This window comes from Ptychodera flava, unplaced genomic scaffold, assembly GCF_041260155.1.
Source record: "Ptychodera flava strain L36383 unplaced genomic scaffold, AS_Pfla_20210202 Scaffold_84__1_contigs__length_488627_pilon, whole genome shotgun sequence".
Taxonomy (NCBI): Eukaryota; Metazoa; Hemichordata; class Enteropneusta; family Ptychoderidae; genus Ptychodera; species Ptychodera flava.
The window spans coordinates 28344-52500 of NW_027248406.1; the positions used below are offsets into that span (position 1 = coordinate 28344).

General features: G+C 38.5%; 1 protein-coding gene across 1 annotated transcript in view; it reads left to right on the forward strand.

Moving 5' to 3' along the window:
- Positions 1 to 24157, forward strand: part of LOC139129010 (atrial natriuretic peptide receptor 1-like) — a 37198-nt gene that overhangs the window by 10081 nt on the left and 2960 nt on the right. Inside the window, exons 5-19 of the mRNA XM_070694686.1 lie at positions 170 to 278; positions 7561 to 7682; positions 7939 to 8017; positions 8792 to 8927; positions 10981 to 11109; positions 12526 to 12630; positions 13251 to 13322; positions 13715 to 13880; positions 14411 to 14575; positions 16963 to 17137; positions 17656 to 17796; positions 19199 to 19322; positions 20539 to 20607; positions 21435 to 21609; positions 23129 to 23227. Of these exons, the coding sequence (XP_070550787.1) occupies positions 170 to 278; positions 7561 to 7682; positions 7939 to 8017; positions 8792 to 8927; positions 10981 to 11109; positions 12526 to 12630; positions 13251 to 13322; positions 13715 to 13880; positions 14411 to 14575; positions 16963 to 17137; positions 17656 to 17796; positions 19199 to 19322; positions 20539 to 20607; positions 21435 to 21609; positions 23129 to 23227 (1866 nt within the window). The remainder of the gene's footprint in view (positions 1 to 169; positions 279 to 7560; positions 7683 to 7938; positions 8018 to 8791; positions 8928 to 10980; positions 11110 to 12525; positions 12631 to 13250; positions 13323 to 13714; positions 13881 to 14410; positions 14576 to 16962; positions 17138 to 17655; positions 17797 to 19198; positions 19323 to 20538; positions 20608 to 21434; positions 21610 to 23128; positions 23228 to 24157) is intronic.

The window sequence follows — 24157 nt, forward strand, 5'->3', positions numbered from 1 at the left end:
ATAAATCACTGAAAATTTAATAGAATATTTTATAGCAAAGTTCTCAAGGGGAAACCATTAATTTATTTGACAAGACGCGGTTTGTGCTGACTTCATAGTTGACTCACCAATGTACCACTCATTTTCTTTCCAAAACCAAGTCCTGACATGGGTAATATTTGAATTGCAGGTGCTGACAGTGAGGTTGTTATCGGCAGCGATGGCGATCGTCTGCCTAATTACATGTTGCTCAATGTCCAAAATGGAACACTTGTACCCGTCGTCAACTGGTTTCCAAGGTAAGTGTAGACGATGTTTTTTGTGCCGTCTGACACTGTTTTGTTTGATTTATATTTAATTAATAAATCGCGACGAAATACGTCGTCACAGTGTTCTGTTACACAATATTCTTCAATTTCAACGAATTGCACCTTCTCATGAATAACTCATAATAGTTGCAGACTCGTGTGTAACACCCCTTAAGTTACCGAATATTTTAGAGATGGCATAAGTCCAAAAATTCTGTAAAATCTGCATCCTATTATGCCATGTGCAGATTAGAGTACTGATTGTAATACCCAGATACGGGCTGACCTCTACGTTGACCTTAAATACGAAGGTTTAAGTTAGTATGCGCCTTGTAAATGAAAGACTTAAAACGTTTGCTCGAACTTTCCTCATTAGAACTTCCAACCACTCTCTCATCAAAATAAGAATAGAATCAAGGGTAGCTTTTCAAAGTTTGGCACTAGAGAAACAAATTACCCAATATTTACCGATATTTAGAATTCAAAATGACCGCCATCCTTGTGTTAACTGTATGCTGAAAAATGAAATTTCCGATTTTTCGAATAACTAAGACAGTGAAAATTTGTTTTACTCCAAGAAATCTAAAAATGAGCCCCACAAATGGTAGATACGACAAGAATATCTGCCCCTACGGTGCATTCCACCTTAACGCAGTAACATGCCTGAAAACTGATTTCAAAATTTTAAAATATTATTTAAGATTTCCTTAAGGTATATTTAAACTGTTCTCATTCATAATGAAGAAAAGAGTTCAGGGGTCACCGCGCAAGGTCTGTCACTAAACATGAAAAATGCCAAAAAACAACCCGATATGTTTCTGCCAATGGAAAAGAGGGGAATTTTCAAAGTTCAATAAAAAGTGAAAATTTAATTTGCTCAGGAAGCTTCAAATGAGTACAGGCAAGCTGTAGACAAGTAAAATATTGTCAAAATTTATATTTCCAATGTCTTTCAATGAAACGCATTCTACCCGATAATCTTATGTTGCACACCCAAGTAAGCGTCATGGGATATATAGAGTGAAAGTACATAGATTAGCTGAGAATGCCCCAAGTCGTTCTTTTATTAAAATGCCACCAGAATACCACCTCCATATGGCTTACGCATCAATATTTTATACACTAGCACAAGGTGTGTTTTCAATGGACTTCCTAACTCGCTGCGTATGATACATATTTCACGAAGTACAGACAATATTAATAGACATCACTGTATGTATCGACCGACAATATCATCAATTATGCACACCGCAAAGTCAAACTTCGAAGGGTAACGATATTTTGGGGCGATCTACGTCGCACTGGGTAAACGTTTGAAGGCCCGTCAACTTCAAAATTTTTCATCAGATTCGTTGTTTGCACTTTCAAACTCAAAATAGTTCATATAAATGTACTTGCGGAAGGCTGTGCACACAAACATGCATTATGAACCACGGGTCGGAACAGCGTGTGCAAATTTGAACAAGACGCGAATCATGAACGGGAGTCCCACTTTGACATAGCCGCCTCCGTGCAAATATGTTAAAACAGTTGATATCAGGTTGGAATGTTCACAGAAGCAACCTGTTGCCATCCATTGAACACATGACACTGTGTGTCTTCAATTTGAACGCTGTATTCTCTGTTTTTGTTTGTGATGTGACCTAGTTTTTGAAAATGGCGGGAAATTCAAAATGAAGCTCAAACTGTAAAGTTCACTTGCCCGTTCTGTCACACATAAATGCTCTTGTAATACAATAAAAAACCTATTTTATTTAATGAGTAGATATTAAAATAAAATATCTGAGAAAATTGAAAGATATTGTTGATATCACTAAATTACAAACAAATACTATACTTACAGGACCGTAATCTGGATTTTATAGTTCTACATTTGCGTGTTTTAATAGGTTTGCTCTCAAGCTGTCAAAATATTATTACATGATTGTATCGCTCAAGATAAATGCAGCTGTACTTGTTCAGTACCAAAAATTCTTAATATGTCAACCAACCTCTTCTATTATCAAAACTAAAACGTCAGGAGTTGTGCAAATTTATTAACTAGCGGACCAAAACACCTCAAATTTACCTATTCGCTAAATGGAAATGAAATGCCCGGCTCTGTGTCAGCTCATGAGGAAAACTAATTTATTGATTTTCCGGAAAACAAAATGGGGAGCACCCTACTCCATTTCAATTTTTAAATTCCTTAAGGGTGAACATGTGAAAAATTTACAGTTATGTACAGACTTCTCAAAGTCTTTTGCCATGCTGCGCTTCAAAATTAACCACAGAGATCGATGAAATCTGGAGATCATTGGCTAGAATAAGGACAGTCTAAATTTCGAAAGTTCCCCGTTTAGGCACGTTTATTTTTACGAGATTACACCTTTTTCATTCTTTTCAGTATATATTCAAATCGTTGCAACCGTCCGACATCGGGTCTTTTCAACAACTTTGTCCATCTTTTGCTGTGCCATTTGTTAATGAAGGGACAGTAGCTATAACTCTCAATAACATTTTCGTTAATTTGCTCGAGAAAAAAAAGAGAAAATTTTCTTCTCCATTCTCAGCTCAAAGTATGTTCAAATGTAAGGTACAGGTTTTGCAATCATAGTGCACCGAGTATCATATACACTGTTGTTGTTGTTGTTGTTGTTGTTGTTGTTGTTGCTGCTGCTGTTGTTGTTGTCTTCAATTGAACCCCATTTCGGACAGACAGTCAATCGTCAGAAATACCACTGGATGTTATGTCTTTATGTCCAGGCGGTATTGACAACATGAAGACTGTGCATTTTCAAATGATTTTGAGAAGAGAAAAAAGAAACCTCAATGTACAAACAAAATGAAAATAAACTGAAGATGCATCGAAAGCCAGATATTATCATTATATGGCGCTTTTGTGTTCCTACCGTATGCCAGGGGTCGTAACGAGACTTAGTGATCAGAACATTAAATATAAACGATGACATAGCGGGCGGCAATAATCTCCCGTTAAAACATTTATGCATTTGCCATTTTCCTTTCGTCAATTAAGGATAAAACGCCATAGCCGACAGGTAGAGACTATCCCCTACCTTCCGGCCGTGGAGCTTTGAACCTCGCCGGTTTCTTTCCACAGTGACGGTACTGTTCTCCTTTCGCCTCACACTTACTCAGTGTTTGATATTGCACAAAGCTACTTATGTCAGCGGGACAGCAGAATGGTGAAACGACCGGAAATCACTTAACGATAAGATTTATGACGAAATCAATGTTAAACGGATATTGAGGACTGCAATGCCAGAGGCTAACACGGCATAATTGTCTTAATCGATGTTGTTCGAGGTCGTGAAAACTTCGAACGTTAATGTTTGATTTGCGATGTACATTAAACTGCTGGGTCGGTTTCTTTTGCTTCGGTCCGGAACGAAGAAAGAGAAATTCTCCTCGCCACCGTCCCTCCGGACTTTGAGGGACGGTGTCCTCGCCAATACTTTCAGGTGATTTCGTACTAAGGGCTGGGGGATGCAATCAATTTTACCCCGTCAAAGACTCGTTTCGCCGGCGGTGTGATCGATCAAATGTCCGGATAAATTTACAGATGCCGGGTCACGTTGAACGGAAGTTTCACGCAATGGTTATTCCGATGTGACATGTCTCATTTGTCTACACTCGCTAGAGTCGTCGTGCTTCGACGTTGGACTTCATTTTCTTTACATTTAGGTTCTGTTCAGCGATGTTCGCAAGTGCGGCAGGGAGTCTTGGGCAAAGAGAGACTTTCTAAAAGGCGTCAGAAGACTTGACTCCGGTCAAAAAAGGGGAATACGTTCGCTAAAGCGACTAAGTTGCTTTCTTTGGATATTATTTTGTCAAGTTAGAAGTATTTGAGGGTCCTCTTCAATCGGGTAGAACATTGATAACAATTAAAGAAAGGTGCCGACAAAGAACCAAGGACAGAGCAGATAAATACAATGATGACGTAGTATGCTAATGATATGCTAATGTCAGAATGGCTGCCCCCAAAATCTGCACACATCTGCTGGCTTTAAGTATGACGAGATTATATTGGGTTATATTGGCACTCACATCACGGATGATGGTCATTATACCAGCATAACAGAGTATTTATGACACTAAGAAGCAGCAACAAGCGATTTAATATCCCTATAAAACCAGGTAATAGGTCAATGAAATCGTCAGTGGAATAACCCGGGCATCTGCTAGAATACCAGCCTGGTATCAGGCAAACAGCCGTTGACCGCAACGACGACGGCCTGCACCGATCGTTGATACAAGTATCGTGCCTATGTTAAGCCTCGCTAGTCAGTCCCCCAGTCGAACAAAATCCTAGAGTAGTCGATGAGACACAAATCCACAATAACAAACCCAGACAGCCAACTTAGAAATTCACATCATAACAGATAAGATCACTTTTACTTAATCGACAGACATGTTCATCACGTTATGAATATACACTAAAATTCTGAATGGCAAAGTTCATCTCCACTTACTGGTTTCGACACGGCGTATATTTAACGTTACTATCTACACCAGAGCCAATCAGCGTCTTTGATGCCCTTTTCTCTCCGCTTATGACTGAAAATTCTGCCCACATGGGATGATAGGGCAAGCCAAATTTCACACAATAGTTTAACGGACCGTTTCCAAAGACTGCCGCCGCACATTTTAAGTGTCCCAAATCGCCACAATGGTGAGATGGGCGGGCGTCATTTGTATTCTTCATGGCGTCCAGTGTGTCCCGAGAGAAATGTTTTTATCAGAAAAGAATCAGTCCAGTCTTTCTGCCATACCGACTATGTAAATTCCTTCCCGCTGTATAAATGTCAGCAATAACATTATTATTGGCAAGGGATTGCATTGCTGTCGATAGAGGAGAAATCTAAACAGGTGTTTTGGCAGCAGTTAGACACAATTATGAGCGAAAATCTGTACGTATGTATGTATGTATGTATGTATGTATGTATGTATGTATGTATGTATGTATGTATGTATCTATGTATGTATCTATGTATCTATGTATCTATGTATGTAATTCATAGATCTATTCAATTTTTGTAGTTACCTAAAGAAATCAACGGAGAAAATTTGCAACTTCATATAGTTTAATGAAAAATCTTTGAAATTGGTTGGTTTTAAATTTTCGTTAGTGTGGTCACCAAAACCCAACATAATCTCTATTTGGACTTTTTCATTCCGCTCATGTATAACAAAACAGAGTTGTTAAGCAATTCATCAAACATGTTTAATGATCAATATCCTGAATTCATAATACGCTGAAATTTTTCAGAGATCTGTTAAGAATGATTGAAAATGCTTAACTTCATTAGGTTTAACGCTTATTAAAATTCTGTCGCTAATGTAACATTTTCTAATATATCTTTATTTTTTTGGCATTCTAATAACCTCTTTGCCACGCCGACTATATTACAGCAGCTAGTTTTTTTAATTGGACATGTCAGATATGATGAATCAATGATTGTCCTCGACAATTATTATTAAATGTCAAATTCTAAATGAATATCCGATGTTAAAACATAGCCTCCGGACGAATTATTGTATAATTGATGCGAACTGTGAGCAGAGGTGTTGTTTGTTTTTGAAATTGTTTCCTGGTTCTACTTCTTTCGTCTAATTATCTGTATTTAGCGACCGTTCATGATCCCCCGCCCCATTTTTGATTTTAGTGTCAATGACCGTTTCTTGTACAACTCCCCAAAGCATGATGGGATATACACAGTGTGCACCCCGTCATCTTAGCCTGTACATGTGTAGACTACACTGTTGACAAGTGAATTCTAGTCCGGATTGGAATTTGAATGTAAACAGTAGCAGTGCATTCTAAACCTGTCAACGCTGTGTTGACAACTTGAAGAAAAAATATTTGATGTTTTAAGATGCTTCGGGGATTAGGATAAGAACTTGTAATTGACATACAAAACAAGAATAGTGAACAAATCTTCCGAAGTTACAGCAACTGGTCTTTAAGTCTTGCGACGTTTCTTCGAAAAGTTGACATTACACTCTTGCCGCCCAATGGCACGCGCCGGGCCCATAGCTGTATACCTATGACCTTCGCTTATTCTATGTTGCATTTTGTTGAAGTCGATTAGCTCCCGTTTAATCAGAACCATGGTTTGATGCTCACACCCCTTTGTTCAGCACCGTTGTTAAGGTCATGTTTTGAAACGTGTATTGCATATATTTGTTGAAAGCACGCCGAATGGCATCACGTTTGAAAGCTGTATTGTAAGAGGGTTTATAATACGGGCAATATGTTACCACAATGAGTCTTAATCCAGATTTAGGTATATTTATTTATTGGCGATTTGCAGTGTAAACAGTATTGTACAGGCTTGTTTTGACAAGCTGAATGCGCACATGTTCTCTGAAGTACACTCAGCCCCTGAAATATTGGCTCTTTATATTACTCCACTGAAGTGTAAGTTATCTAATTCAAACAGAAATACATATACTAAATATTCACTACTTACTTGAGCTAGAGTTTGCTGCACGTTTTCTGGATTATGAATTTTGACGTTTTAAGCTTACATGCATATCTTTTTGAATCAGTGAAACGGTCCAAAGCATTTGGAACTCCGAAAACGCTGATTTTTCTTTTAATTTCCATTATGTATGGTCTGTATGTAAAATGAGTTTCTTGCGATAATCAATGATGTATATGTGCCTGGTGCTCCGTTTACCAGCACAGTCCAAATCTATGCATTTATTGCTCAATATTGTTAGCGACTGTTGAATTCTGCTCCGGACTAGAATTCATAAATCAACAACAACAACAACAACAACAACAACAACAACAACAACAACAACACCAACAACAACAACAATAATAATGGATATTGCGCACAGCGCATTGTGTTGGCGTAACTAATACAGTACTGTGCATTTTAACACAATTTTGGAGCGAGAATAAGAAAATGTATTTGTTTCATAGAACAGAAAACCTGAAAATATAATCAAAAGTTGCATCGACAGTCCCGACAATGTTACTATTTTTACTGCACCACGAAACATCAGGGAAAGTAGTCACACCCTAAGCTTTGATAGTCACGACAAATATCATACCTGGGTTACTATGTTTCATGACGCCGGCTTAAAAATTCCTGTAGGCGATAATTTCAGGAAAACTATGAATATATGGCATTTCTATGTCACTGTTCTTTGGGTTTAGCACTTAAATACACGAATTTACACCCGGCTTTTTAGTTGACAACCATGACTGATTAAGCGTTACAATTGAATTATGATTTGTCGTTTTGTTCCTTTGCTTCAGTCGACGCAAATTTGATCAACGACCGAACGTCACCATTTATTTCCCCGGGGGAGGTACGACGCCCCCTGTCGGCCGACCGGACTGTGGTTGGGATTCTGAATTCTGTCCACCTACTGAGTTTGGTAAGTCTTTGCGGGAATAAGTCTTTTATAGCTCTTTCTTGCAGTAAAATAATTGAGTTCACCAAGCTTGATTATAGTACACTCTGTGAAATATCGTTCAATGGCCTATATTTATTAAAGACAAACAATATTCCATTTGTTGTTCCTTTATACACAATTCATGTTATTACCTTGTACAACAAAAATATAATAACAAAAAAATAATGAAACGTTATTTGTAGAATAAATTATTCAGCAATTTGACGTATTTTTGCAGATTACGTGCCAGTAATTGCCGGAGCGTGCACAGGATCCATCGTTGTGGTCGCCCTGATCATTGGACTTATTCTGTACAGGTAGGTCACTGAGGTCAAGCATAGACCATGGATGGATACCTAAGCCTCTGAGCAATTGAAAGATAATAGAAAAAAGAGATCAGTGAGAAAAATAGTAATCATCATTGGTGATAATGCTGTGACACGTAAACCCGCTATGCCTAATTATTAAATCGTAGGGTTATTCCTAAATGTACCATGCGTATGCTTATAATCATGTATTGAAATTGGAAAGGATTGTGGCCTTGCGTAATCGAATTATCACAATTTTGGGTAAGTATATCGGATAAAGTGATGTCAATTACTCGCTCTTCGTGATATAAACCGCGATCCCAACATCAATCGAGGACCAACACACTCGGCAATAGAAGTCGACACATCAATGCTTTGGCCTTGGTGTTACAAGTATGGCGAGGTTTGTCCAATATTTTGGTTAAGGTAGTACGAGCCTCGAAAGGGAAAGACTTAAAAAGTTCTGCTCTATGAATCTTTCAAACATTCTCCTATCACGAATAAAAGTCAGGGGAACAACTGTATAGCTGTACAGAGTTTCGCATAAGAGAAACAAATTAACTAATATTTGCCGATATTCGAAATTCAAAATGGCCGCTCTCACTTCGATCCAAGCACTGTCGCAAGAAATACATGTACGGAGATACGCTAAACGTTGTTGCAAAATTCACAGAGCGAGACATTGTCTAAGAGAGTAATTTTAAGATATGAAAAACACTCATTTGATTTGCCATCTATGGTAATTCTAATCTTCGCTAGTCATTTTAACCCTTCTTGGCGCAGGAACCATCGATTTGAGCAAGAACTGATGAGTAAGTTATGGAAGATCAATTACGAAGAGATAACGCTGTCAGACTCCAAGAAAGCCACACATACAAGCATGGTGTACATCGGAAGTAAATTCAGCATCAATAACAAGGTGACCTTTTTATCAAAGCAAAGCCGAGTTTCTTTGAAAGAATCTCCCGCCTTGTGCAAACTATTTTTAAAGATATATGGAATATTAGACCAAGATGAGTTTTGCTTTTACTTCAAAGTTCACTTTGCCTGTCAACATTCCCTGTAGACTTCCATTCACCACTTTTTCTGTCTGGTTGTCTCTGTTCGTAGACACTCGAAACACTGTCCCTATAACCTCCATAAATGTAATAATCTCCACAAATGTAATATCAACCACAATTGTAAGTCAACCATTAATGTAACAGCCCGCAACAACAAATGTAATAAACAAATTAACCATAAATGTAATAAAACTCAACCATAAATGTAATAAACTCGAACTTGCATATGTGATCATTTGTTTATCAATGCCCTGAGTAAATAATAACTTTAATAAGACTAGTGTAATGTTATTGCATACTTTCCTGAAACTAGGTTTCCTTTCCGAAACACAGAATAGAATACTTTGAGAACACTATCAGAAAACGGCGAGGTACTGATCAAACCGTTAGAAAATGGAAGTGGAACAGCAGTTCTAGACACTGATAATTACATAATAAGGAAGCGTCAAAATAACTCGTCAACCAGTGATACGACACAAAGTTTATGACAGATGACTCAGAACAAATAACAGAGAAATATACAACCTTATGACAGAAACTTACGACACAAAACATGTTGCGAGAACATATATCTATATTTCAATCAAGTAAAAACAATACGATCACTACCCTGGACACAATAGAACAAAGTTAGACATCCTATAAACATCCCCATTGAAGGAACAAAGTTCAAGTTGGACAAGATAGAAATACAGACAATCTATCGATTATTCCAGACAATTTATCCACTGAAGACGAATTTGAGGCGACTGATTAAGAAAGTACGGCAAATTTTCGAAAAAACGGCGTTAAAGGATCGTTGTGTTGTACAGTCTCCTCCACTCTGGAGTAGAGACTGCACTGACGTTCAGATTACAGCTGTGTCTCCTGTGTCAGCTGTGTCTGTGCCATGGCCAATCAGTTCTGTACACAAAACAGGGAAACGTAAAATACACTTTCAAATACACAAAACACACTAAACGCAAACAATTAAGATATGAATAATGTATGGGGTTGCTTTCCCTATTACATAGATAAATATTTAAGGGCTAATTCCTCAATTGCAACGACAAAATAGATTTATTGCATTTATGGTTGACAAGTATTACATTTATGGGTGATTTTTTATTACATTTATGGTTACCATTTATTACAATTGTGGTTGGTGTTTTTATTACATTTATGGTTGATTTTTGTTACATTTATGGGCGATATTACATTTATGGGTGCACTTTATTACAATTATGGTTGATGTTACATTTATGGAGATTATTACATTTATGGAGGTTACAGTCCCTGTGCCTCTCTAAGTCTGCCCTGTTTTTGTCTGTCTGTCTTTCTCTTTCTCTCTCCAGCGCCCTCTCGTCAAAGTCTAACTCTACCGATCTTCATATAGTACTTTTTTTACTCTTTATAGCCTTTGTGAGGTGCTTTATATTGTCCAAACTACACTCGGTGGTCAACTCTTGGAGGCAAATTTTGATCCTTGTTACTTTAGTAAGAACAGACAGGCAAGGCGCCAGGAAGGCACAGGAAAACAACAGTCTGTTCATAGGCGAATGCTTCGTGTAAACAGTTTATGCATAATTTTAGTGTCTTTTATTCATCCCATCGTAAGGTTGTTAACCTTCATGCTGAGTTTCCAAGATTAATCTACAATTTGGTTTCAAAAATGTGTGTGTCCTTCAAACTCGATTATGATTTCAATTCAGTAACTCATTCTCATGGGGGGACGTAAAATGAACAAAATTTATAATGATAGTAAGGTAAATCATCGTTAGGAAGAAATTAAATCTGCGACAGAAACAGGAAACTGAAAAAGTATTATAAATATAATGAAAAATAAACAAAATAAATTTACTTAATAATTAGAGTAGCCTCGAGGTGTGGATTAAAACTGCTAAAGCATTATCTCTACGTTTCGTTCGCCAGGACGCCGAAGACGGCGCGAATCAATTATTCACGAAGATAGGAAAATACCAGGGCCACCTGGTGGCAATTGAACCAGTGCACAAGAAAGGGATCAACCTGACTCGTGATGTCCTCATGGAATTGAAACAGGTATGAAGAATAATAAATGTCTCCCGACACGCAGACTTATTTAGTTGTCTCTTTACAGGAGCTAAAGCGCGTTTGTTGTGAATGGATATGGTTGAGCTGTCTACCATCGACAAATATATATATATATATATATATATATATATATATATATATATATATATATATATATATATATATATATATATAATATATATATATATATATGCGTTTAATATGTCTCACGTCCACTGATATTTCTGTTAGCAGCATTTTTGTACGGACTGAAATTATTTTCTCAACAATAACATTCTGCATTTTTGTATTTCAAAATCTTGTCTTAGAGAAGGGGAAGAACTAGTACTTGTTGCCTAGAATAAAATACTGAAACTAATGTCACAAGTCATTGCAAATCCTAAGTTGAAGATGTCAAACGGTCTGAAAGACGTTTTCATGCGACTTAATCCCCTATTAGCCAAGTTCAAATTGTTCAATGTTTGGCTTTTCAAATGTGTTACTCATTCAGGTTCACAACATCTATCAAATGTCAGTGAAGTTTTCATATTTCAACTCAACCATTCATGCTGAGCATAATAATTGGCACTATATTTGACATATATAGAACCAATGAAATTTTGTGGCAGAAAAGGTCGACAATCTTCATCTATTGGACTCAGTTTCTATTGAACTTGACCCAGCATTTCGGAATTCTAAGCCCTCTGAAGGAAAGGGTAACTTAAAGACAGTCTAAGGCTTGCAGACCGCTTGACCTTGCGATCAGTCAGAAATAAAGTTTGTGAAAAAAGTGCACAATAGCTCTTGCATTAGACGACTTTGTATCGATATCAAGAGCTGGCGATTTTTAATGCTTTACATTCCGGAAACTACTCCCGGAAGTTGACACCGGGTATCAAAACTTGCGTCAATCCGTTGTTGTTGTACATCGATATTGAATTACCTTTGAACAATCTACATGGAAATTGCATTAATGCTATAAAATAATCACTGCCGGACTCAGTAAGCTGGATGAATATTGTATTTTTAGCGTTGTTTAGGGTGGCATCACGCAATATGTCTCTGTGTTACCCGATACAGTGATTTTTTACCTTTACTCAGCGTTTAACCCTTTGACCCACTTTTCAGCGGAGAAAAAGGGTGACAGGTTTGAAAATTAGGTCTTTAAATACAATAGCATATATTTATAAATTGCTGAGGAATAAAAATGGCAGGATGAGAGTGTTTATTCAATGATGGAAAACAAGCATTACGTTAATTAATCAACCCCTAAAAAGGCAAAACTTGTAAATTGTCAACGGAGATTAACTCAGAACCATAAGCAATTAGTGCTAAAAGTATCGACGTCAATTTTGAAGGTTGTTTCTTTGTCATTCATTAAAACGGCATCTGATCATTGGCCTCTTGTGTCCTCTTTCCCCACAGGTTAGGGACGTCAGCCATGCTAATCTCAATCCGTTCGTCGGAGCGTGTATCGACCCACCGAATATCTGTATCGTGTCTCACTACTGCAGCAAGGGTAGTTTGCAGGTAAGCGAGAGACTATTGCCGAACATCGCCGTCAGCAATGGTACATAACAGTATGACACCTATGTCTTGGAATAAACTGCCGGCCATATCTTTATTTGGGCGGGGGTGGAGCAGCGCGGCTGTAAACCCGAGCGAGAAAAAACGTAAAACTTGCTCGTGCGTTTCCCACCTTGTTCTAAATATCGTGCCCCTTTGATTAAGTTTAACAACCTCAGGTCGACTCACAGCAAAGGATGTTTTTTATCGGCGCCTTTTCAATCAATTTCTACAATACCCTTGTCAGAGGTGTCTATAATTTACAACTTAGAAAAGAATCAATTTGTACATTACACCGTGTTCACTATTATTCCTGCGGCTATCACATTGTCAATGGTTTACAACGCCGTTGTAACATACATGACGCTGTAGTCAATTTCAGTGGTCCATTTCACTCTACTTATTTATTTATATCTCATCCAAAACTCTTGACGCACACTTCATTCGATTAACCGAATTCCCTCGAGTACGAACAGGATGCCATCCCGTTCTTTGAATCTTTCATTCAATTGGGTGTAATCAGTGCGTGTATTGTTAACCTAAAAGAGCATACACATTGACTCCCTCGTTTCTCTATTCAATAGGATGTACTCGAAAACGACAACATTAAACTCGACTGGATGTTCAAGATGTCGTTTGCAATGGACATCGCAAGGGTAGAGATATGACTTTAATATTTCAAAACATCAAAATATCAATATTCATGACTGAGGGCAAAATCTAGAGCACACCATTCATTCTTGTGGTTCAAAAACTTCAATGTTAATGGTAATGACGATAATGATGATGATGGTGATGATGATGATGATGATTATGAAGATGATGATGTTTATGATTATAACGATGATGATGATGATGATGATGATGATGATGATGATGATGATGATGATGATGATGATTACTGTTCGACACAGATTCTATTTTCACTTCATATACAATCGCTCCACATACTGGTGCTAATAGTCTCTGCTTTGTCAGTTTTTAATAGGAAATGTGCGCGTAAAATTACTATTTCCGTGCATAGCTTTCATATATGTGTATGTTTCAGGGCATGGAGTATCTGCACACGTCGCCTATCGAATGCCATGGCAACCTGAAATCTTCCAACTGCCTCGTTGACAGTCGGTGGTCGTGCAAAATCGGCGATTTCGGTTTGCGAGCTTTCAAAGCTGGCGAAGAGAAACCCAGGCAAGGGGAGCATGCGCAGTACAGACGTGAGTATGGGTGAGGCAATGTTTAGGGTGGTGAGGGATTTTCAAGTCCCACTTTGCGTACACTGTATGTATGTATGTATGTATGTATGTATGTATGTATGTATGTATGTATGTATGTATGTATGTATGTATGTATGTATGTATGTATGTATCTATGTATGTATGTATCTATCTATGTATGTATCTATGTATGTATCTATGTATGTATTAACTTTTCTCACAAATACACATGTATTGCAAATGAGTATCTCAGTATTCATTCAGAAAGACAATCATATGAAACTCAATTTATTTATTATTTATTATTTATTTATTTGTCTATTTATTTATTTATTTCAAGGAATACCAACGGATACAAGTCTCATTTACAGGCTCCATTAAATATGAATTAAAATATGCATAAAGTACAATAAAACGAAAACGATAAACAACACACAGACGATTAAAAATATGTAAAAGAAGTCTACTTGTAATAATACATGTAATTACTGTACGTTTTCTGTTGTATGTTTACTTTGATGAATTCTTAGGGCTTTTGTGGACTGCACCAGAGTTGCTGGATGTGTCAAGTAACGACGCGTACAGGAAGAAAGCTGTCTACACTCAGAAGGGCGATATCTATTCATATGGGATAATGCTTCAGGAGATTATCACGCGAGGAGGACCTTTCTTCATGTTCGACATGGAGCCTAGAGGTTTGTGTCTATTTTGCTGACCGTGGCTATTGGACGCTTTTAGATTCGCCAGTTGTCGAGGGTTCACATGGAGAGGGCAATAGTGAATTATTGGGCAATAGTGAGTTACAGGGCAATAGTGAGTTACAGGGCAATAGTGAGTTACAGGGCAATAGTGAGTTACAGGGCAATAGTGAATTACAGGGCAATAATGACTTACAGGACAATAGTGAGTTACAAGGCAATAGTGAGTTACAGGGCAATAGTGAATTACAGGGCAATTGTGAATTACAAGGCAATAGTGAGTTACAAGGCAATAGTGAATTACAGGGCAATAGTGAGTTACAGGGCAATAGTGAGTTACAGGGCAATAGTGAGTTACAGGGCAATAGTGAATTACAAGGCAATAGTGAGTTACAAGGCAATAGTGAATTACAGGGCAATAGTGAGTTACAGGGCAATAGTGAGTTACAGGGCAATAGTGAATTACAGGGCAATAGTGAATTACAGGGCAATAGTGAGTTACAAGGCAATAGTGAGTTACAGGGCAATAGTGAATTACAGGGCAATAGTGAGTTACAAGGCAATAGTGAATTACAGGCAATAGTGAGTTACAGGGCAATAGTGAATTACAAGGCAATAGTGAGTTACAAGGCAATAGTGAGTTACAGGGCAATAGTGAATTACAGGGCAATAGTGAATTACAGGGCAATAGTGAGTTACAGGGCAATAGTGAATTACAGGGCAATAGTGAATTACAGGGCAATAGTGAGTTACAGGGCAATAGTGAGTTACAGGGCAATAGTGAGTTACAGGGCAATAGCGAATTACAGGGCAATAGTGAATTACAGGGCAATAGTGATTACAGGGCAATAGTGAATTACAGGGCAATAGTGAGTTACAGGGCAATAGTGAATTACAGGGCAATAGTGAATTACAGGGCAATAGTGAATTACAGGGCAATTGTGAATTACAAGGCAATAGTGAGTTACAAGGCAATAGTGAATTACAGGGCAATAGTGAGTTACAGGGCAATAGTGAGTTACAGGGCAATAGTGATTACAGGGCAATAGTGAGTTACAGGGCAATAGTGAGTTACAGGGCAATAGTGAATTACAGGGCAATAGTGAATTACAGGGCAATAGTGAATAACAGGGCAATAATGACTTACAGGACAATAGTGAGTTACAGGGCAATAGTGAATTACAGGGCAATTGTGAATTACAGGGCAATTGTGAATTACAAGGCAATAGTGAGTTACAAGGCAATAGTGAATTACAGGGCAATAGTGAGTTACAGGGCAATAGTGAGTTACAGGGCAATAGTGAATTACAGGGCAATAGTGAATTACAAGGCAATAGTGAGTTACAAGGCAATAGTGAATTACAGGGCAATAGTGAGTTACAGGGCAATAGTGAATTACAGGGCAATAGTGAATTACAGGGCAATAGTGAATTACAGGGCAATAGTGAGTTACAGGGCAATAGTGAATTACAGGGCAATAGTGAATTACAAGGCAATAGTGAGTTACAGGGCAATGGTAAATTACAGGGCAATAGTGAGTTACAGGGCAATAGTGAATTACAGGGCAATAGTGAATTACAGGGCAATAGTGAGTTACAAGGCAATAGTGAATTACAGGGCAATAGTGAGTTACAGGGCAATAGTGAATTACAGGGCAATAGTGAATTACAGGGCAATAATGAGCTACAAGGCAATAGTGAGTTACAGGGCAATAGTGAATTGCAGGGCAATAGTGAATTACAGGGCCATAGTGAGTTACAAGGCAATAGTGAGTTACAGGGCAATAGTGAATTATAAGGCAATAGTGAGTTACAAGGCAATAGTGAGTTACAGGGCAATAGTGACCTTCAGAGCAATAGTGATTTTCAGAGCGATAGTGAATGACATGGCAAGAGTGAATGGCAGCGGATAATAGGGGTAATCTTAAGATAGTATGCGTCTCGAAACTGAAATGCTTAGTTTTTTTCTCAAACTTTCCTCAAGGATGCTTTCAACCATTCTTTTACCAAACCGAGAATAAAAATCAGGGGTCACTGTGCAAATTTTTTATACTAGACATTACCGATATTTGAAATAAAAGATGGCCACCATCCCTATGGTAACTATATGCGGAAAGTCACTCTTTGATTTTCGCAAATCCAGGGCGGTGAAAAGTTTACTCACACATAGAGCTTCAAAATGAGCCTGTACAGCTCGAGAAAAGTTTTGGAAAAAAAAATATGAGTGCTCGAATATCTGTCCCCAAGGCACATTCTGCCCTCATTGTTGAGATATGTTACCCCACAGTTTTCGCAGAATATAAAACAAAAAATGTAGATTGAACATGTCTATTCTATCCATGTTTTATATCGTTTATTTACATTCCTCGTTTTATTTTTTTCAAGCAATTATCCAAAAGGTCGCCGCTAACAGCGTGTCGCCGTTCCGTCCCATCATCTCGTCAGACGCCACCGACAACAGGTTCCTGACTCTGATGACGGACTGTTGGGAATCGAGCCCGCACGACCGGCCAACCTTTAGCAATATCACGCAGAGGCTGAAAAAGTTAAACACTGGAAAGTAAGTACAGACGCCTAGTCTTGTATCGCGGATTTCGACGACCCCCCTTTCTTTAATGTTCATAGTATGCGTCAATATCATTTGCATTCAAGATCATTACTTTAAAGTATTTTCACTTCTTGATATTGTAAAACGTGTGCGTTCATTATGAAAATTTGCGAATGCTGTCCCATTTACGAGCAGGATATAAATACATGACGATGGAGAATGGTTTCCTTGTATCATGTGTATTGTCACAGAAATGTTTTCCCCTCTCTACTATAAATGTTTACCCAGTTTTAAACGGTACTGCCTGAAATGCGTGACAAGACTCTTTAAACACATGTTATAAAATTTTTACCTTCAATATACGCATAAAAAAGAAATGTCGCTAATTAATTAACCATAAATAATGCCACTAAACAGTAAATGTCACGAAGGTTTTGATGTACACGCAAGGGTTGGGTTCTCATTTAGCAAGTCAAGCATGCACACTCTGAGGATTGAAAATATTTTAATTGAGTTTTATTGGCCTACAGACAAACCAATTTGATTGACAATATGATAACGATGATGGAGAAGTACGCCAATCACTTGGAAGACTTGGTGGCAGAGAGAACTCAGCAATTGGCAGACGAACAGAGAAAAACCGACGAGCTACTCTACCGGATGTTACCCAGGTAAGCTGCCTTTGCGCATGTGCAATGTAATGTTAATCGGTGGCACTTCCTAGGACTTACATTTTGTCTCTCAACCTTACTTTTACTAATGTATTCAGTGTACCATTCGAACTGCAGCAGATAACAATCGAGCGATATTCTTACTCAAAACACATTCCACAGCATTTTAAAGCCTCGCAGAACTTCATCGGGTATTTCTTTGTATTCATTCGTTGTGGCCATCATACTACTATCCTCTCTCGTCTACCGAGCCACACAGAAATCCATCCGCACAATGATGTCAGTGAATGAATCTACCAATGTAAGTCCATTTCAGGTCTTAACACAGCCTAAAATCCGAACACGGAGAGAAAACGCACAAGGGTGTCGCCTTCAGCGGGCGACGATCAGTATCACAGCTGGTACCCCCTGAGTTAGGGGGTCCGTAAAGTAAGGATGCATTGACAGTTCCTAAAATGTAGAAGTACTGAACTTGAATGTACTGAAAGAATTGGGGCTCCATATATGTCCCGGGGGGGGGGGTACTTCCGTTACTTGCCAATATGTATACGTGCCGCCCAATGGGGTGAGTATTTCAGCAACTTGGTCTAAAATGGGGGTATCAATTCACAGTAAACCAGGGTCTAAAATGGGGTCGATTTTTGAGTGCCACAGAACAAATTCGAACTGTCAGTTCCAATCTTCCTAGCACAGGGTTTTGAGCTGCACTCAATAAGCATCGATATCTTTTTGTGTGGCAGGGTAACCATTAAAGAGACCCCTGGCTTTAGCCAAAATAAATGTAGACTTTGTTTTAAAACACTGTCACTAATTGGTCAGAACTCCATATATGGAAGAATTTTGCCCAATAGAAAATATCGAAACAAAGTGGCTCTACTACTACTATCATAACAGGTCGACCATGGGAAAACTAGCAGTGCCTTATGGACGAACGGCGAGGCTTCTTGTAGTTTGGAATTTTAAAAATCACCAGTCAGACTGTAACTGCAGATAACTGATAATTTCAGAAGCTGGACAAAACTTTGGTGAGGGTGAAAGATAGTTTCTTTCACTCAAATTTTTTAGTATTTCAAAAAATGTTTTTCGGAAATCATGGCTTGGCCAGCAACAACATAGCCGTAAATGCAGTATAGTAGTAGGCTCTGCCGGTAACTCGGTCATGCAAATACTTGCTTTTTACCCGATTACGTTTTTGCAAATTTTGACACTATGACTTTTGACCTGGGTCAAAGGTCATAAGGTCTAAAATGGGGTCCCAAAATAACGAGATTTTAGGTCTAAAATGGGCCCCGGGTTTTTTATGTGCGGCCGCACACCCCTACCACTTCTCAGAGCAAGTACCCCCCTCGGGATATATGTGAGCGTATAAATGTCTTACCTTTCTTTTTCCGTATTTCCACAGGGCTGTGGCAGAGCAACTGAAATTGGGCAAAGACGTGGTACCGGAAAACTTTGACTCGGTGACCATATTTTTCAGCGACATCGTCGGCTTCACCGCACTGGCCTCGGCCAGTGAACCCTTGCAGGTCAGTGCTAATAATATGCATCTCATTTAGCAATTGTAATTTAACTCCGCACAGTCAGGGATTTTTTGATCATTTTTCGTTCATTGGTTCTTTTTGTTACGTCAAACTGATCCACTTTGTATTGAGTAAACACGATATATCAATGAAAGTTTTACTATATTATACAATTCTTTGCCAGAGAAAAACAGTGACAGTAGAAGATAGACAACTTCGCGTCACAATCCTTTGCAATCAGGCACCAATGACAACAGCAACGAAGTTGATGTTGTTCACGTTTGTTGATTACAAGATGTCATAAAATCTGCACTCGTTATATTTTAATAATCTAGGGTCTAATCACACAGTGCTTACTTTGGTAGTGTATAGTGAAGCTGAAACACGCTGCAGAGTTTTAAAACGCAGCGTAGCAAAAATTATCTATAGCGATTTTACCTCAATGCGTATCAACTGGTGCTTTCGGGCTATTTGAATAAGAAACGTTGTAGTTCAGATTATATATGTAGATTTTACGTGCCCAATGGACTCACCCCGAAAGCTGTGAGCATATAAATATTAAAACAGAGTATATTGAATGGAGCAGACTTGCATTGATGGAGATTGATCGCGAAATGGAAGCAATATACTTTATCAGGCTGTCGCGTAGTTCACGGGGTGAACGAGATCTTATGGCCAGCCAGTAACTTGAGCTACTTCATACGCCTGAGAAACGCCAGTCTGCGTACTCAATTGATATTGATAAGCTTCATGCGTCATGGATGTGTGTGTTTCTTTTTTTCTGACTAAAGCGTGTTTCAGGTGGTATACACCTGAAATATGGAAGTTTAAACGTTTGCTGATATGATAATGGTCGTCTATATTCTATTTGTATCATTATTCATCAAGATTAATAGGTAAACGCCATCGTGTAAATATTTGGATCGAAGTAGAAACGGAAATGTACCAGCCGCTTTTCAAAAACATCAACAATGAAAAACATTTGAAACAAAAACTCAATACTTAAGTGGCTGTTTACCGATGAAGCATTGTGGGATTTTAGATCGCGAAAATCAGTCCCTGGGGCGTTCTCTCTTAACTGTATTCTCTCCCTCTCTCTCTCTCTCTCTCTCTCTCTCTCTCCCTCTCTCTCTCTCTCTCTCTCTCTCTCTCTCTCTCTCTCTCTCTCTCTCTCTCTCTCTCTCATTGTAATCTGTTGTATTTTGATTTTATCTTTATAAAGGTCGTTGACCTGTTGAACGATCTCTACACGACATTTGACTCAATTATTGAACACCACGATGTCTACAAGGTGCGTTGTTTTCCTTTTCCTCAACGAAACACTGAACGAAACCACTCATCACAATAATGGATTTGGCATTTTCAATAATACAGCAACACTATGGGCCATACGCTTCCAACCACAAATAAACATACCTTTTCGTCTTCTCTGTATGGCATCATATCGACAGAGTCTTTCAGAATAACATAACCTTTCAGGACTATTCTGAAATAAAAACGATTCGAAAAATCTAAAGTTTGTTTGTGCATGATTTATTGCGATACACCAGTCTGAGACTTGTCGTACAGATGTCAGTTCCACTTTTACAAGGTATGTTGGCCGACTTTGGACGATGCGTTTTAATCAGGAGCCGCCGCCTCCTCTGTTGAAGCTTCCTTACTTACACTTGCTGATCACTGTTGACGGTAATGGCTTTAAAGGGAAGGGGGTCGTCCCGTTTGCGACTGCGCGACCTTCTAATTGATACACAGTTCAATGCCGTTTCCCAGAAATTGGCGATTAATATGACTGTAGCGAATGTGAAGCAAATTTCAGCATTTGATGCATGTTCATAGTTCATTAGGCCAGTTTTGTGGCTTTCAAGCGACAACAAGACTTGTCAAAATAAACTTTGGTTGCGTCCCTTGGGTTTACGTGCAGCTGCTTCGGCCGCGGTCGTCGGTATAGCCGCAATTTTAAAATTTTGGATATGTGAAATATATTGTGCAACGCAACAGACCCGGATCCCATACGCAAAACCGCAGACGGAACGACCCCCTGCCTTTAACAACACAACTAAAGTTATCAGCATTAACATTGGCGATTGCCTTTAAAAATGCATTCATTATATTTCTCAGGTGGAGACCATAGGGGATGCTTACATGGTCGCTAGCGGGCTGCCGACGCCTAACGGCAACCGGCATGCTGCCGAGATCGGAAGCATGGCCCTGGACTTGCTGAGCTCGATGACGTCATTCAGGATTCGACACTGCCCGGGGAGACAGCTACAACTTCGTATTGGAATCCATTCTGGTATGTGATGTGTGTCCATGAGCTTTTTATTACAATATCGATCGAGTCGAGTGACAGCGCCATTTAATTAATTAAAAAGCAGTCATCTTTTATAATACGTACATTATGGAAGTTCTACAAATATTATTTCTTCTGTTAAATATCATTCCAGTTTCATTTGCAAATATTATCATTTCAAACAGAAAATAAAACAAAACAAGGTTTGATTGAAAATGTCACCTTCCCGCCGACATGATGATACAACCGAACAGGCATACCGTTCCGCTGATATAGTTTCTACCCAGGAGAGCCTCAGTACTTACAAGCGGATCACGTTTTGTGGATGGACCGTGAACTGACCTAGCACTTAGTGTGACACAAAATCCGACCCGGGCTATTAAGACGATTTTAATGTGGAAATAACACGGTTGTTATTTCATTAACTGCCCATCTTTGAAGGGTTACGCATACTGTACAATCGTTTATGAGGTGCCGTGTATAAGAGAGTGGGGCCATCAATATGGCGTTCTCCAGAGAAAAGATCTTATATATCGGATTCGTTTCGTTCTATACTGGTCCTTTGGGCAGTGACACAGTTTTTTAAATCCGTGTACTCCAAACAATCGCGTGAGAAGTGACATATGCGCCGGCTTTTTTCATGGTCTCCCTAAGGAATCTCATTTTGATAGGTTCCTAAGTAAAATCAAACTACAAGTGACAATATACGGCTGGCTTTTTAATTTTTCTTCGAATTCCGAGCTCTTGCATCAGATCAAAAAATACATCTCATCGTAGTAATGGCTAACGTTGACTCTTGTACATGTCCTCTGAACTCGGCTTAATCGTGAATCAGTGTCCTGTCCCCGCTGAAACACAAATGAAAATGGCGGGAATCAAGGGAATTTAAATCGTCATAACAAGCCTTGGGAATTTATCATTGTTGCAAAACAAGTCGTTCTTTGCATGTAACTTTCTACTTCCTGGTATTTTACCTGCAATCGAATTCCAAAGCCTGTCATATAGAAAAACACTTGATCTCATCCCCTTGCAGTTGAAATCACTGCTTGTCTGAGCGAGCATTGAATGACGAATAAATAAATAAATAAATAAATAAATAAATAAATAAATAATAGATAGATAGATAGATAGATAGATAGATAGATATTTAGATACTAGATAGATAGATAGATAGATAGATAGATAGATAGATAGATAGATAGATAGATAGATAGATAGATAGATAGATAGATAGATAGATAGATAGATAGATAGATAGATAAATAAAAAATGCGTACCCCTGAAAAGTATTGAATGGTAAAGTAACTACTGAACACCCCAGCATGGGTCAAGTTTTATCATGTAATTCAAGTTAGCTTACCAGACGTAGGAAGACAGATATCATCGTCTGATAATTTCAGAGCTCAAGTATACCTACAGATTTCTAACCTTTAAATCCGCGTGATGCTTGAATTCTAAACAGTCACGTAACCCGATAGTGTTTACGAATACGCACCAATTGATGTCATCTCTCTGCCTTCAGGTCCTGTCGTTGGGGGCGTCATCGGGCTCAAGATGCCCCGATATTGTCTGTTCGGCGACACGGTGAACTATTCATCGAGAATGGAGTCGACTGGACTAGGTAAGTCGATCTCTTATGGAGTTTCTAGTAAAAAGACGGTTTAGGACGTGGGTTTTAAACTTCATTTTTGTAAGATGTACAGATATTGGCGATGTACGAGTCCTTAAAGCAATAATTATCGCTAAGGTAGTCCAGTAAATGCAAAATCAGTGAAAATTGATCTTTCAAAATGTGTTTTTTCCACTGCAAAGACATAAATAATATTGTATGAATTGCAAAGAAAACTCGATTTTACACCAAACTCAATAATGTTAAGAGCTTTATATTGTAATTTGAATAAACGAAGCGAGCGTACACATGACATTCCCCTAAGGGTACGTTTTTGCAATATAACTAACCAACTGTATTATTGTTTAATTCACTAAGTGACGGAAGGACTGATCATGACTGAGTGGTCGGCCAACCAATCTACTCACTCACTAACTCTCGTGCATAAACATCCACTCGCCTGCCTCACTCACTGACCCATTCACATATCCTTTAACCCTTTGAGTGCCAAAGTCGATTTTTGTTGCCTTTATACAATATAACGCCAAGTATTGCTTTCAGATTTAGACAATTTTTTCTGATTTTTCCCAAAATTTTGGTCAAAAAGTGTTGTCCACGAAAATTTATGTCCATTAAGTCCAGACTCATGGGAAAAATTACAGAAAAATTCATAAAAGGTGGTAAAATGTTGCCCTGATATTTTTCGGGGGAAAATTATAGTGCTCAAAGGGTTAACTACAAAGAGACTTGGCATTACTGAAGGTATGTGTGGTCACACCATGCAAAACAGACCAATGTGCCCATGAACTGCCGAGGCATTATGGACTAGCTACAATTAAAATGTGAATTCGAACAACACATTCTTCTCTCACCAGTTAACCATGACAACAGAACATCGAATCAGGGCTTCATAGCCAAGTGATGAAAATTTAACCCTTGACA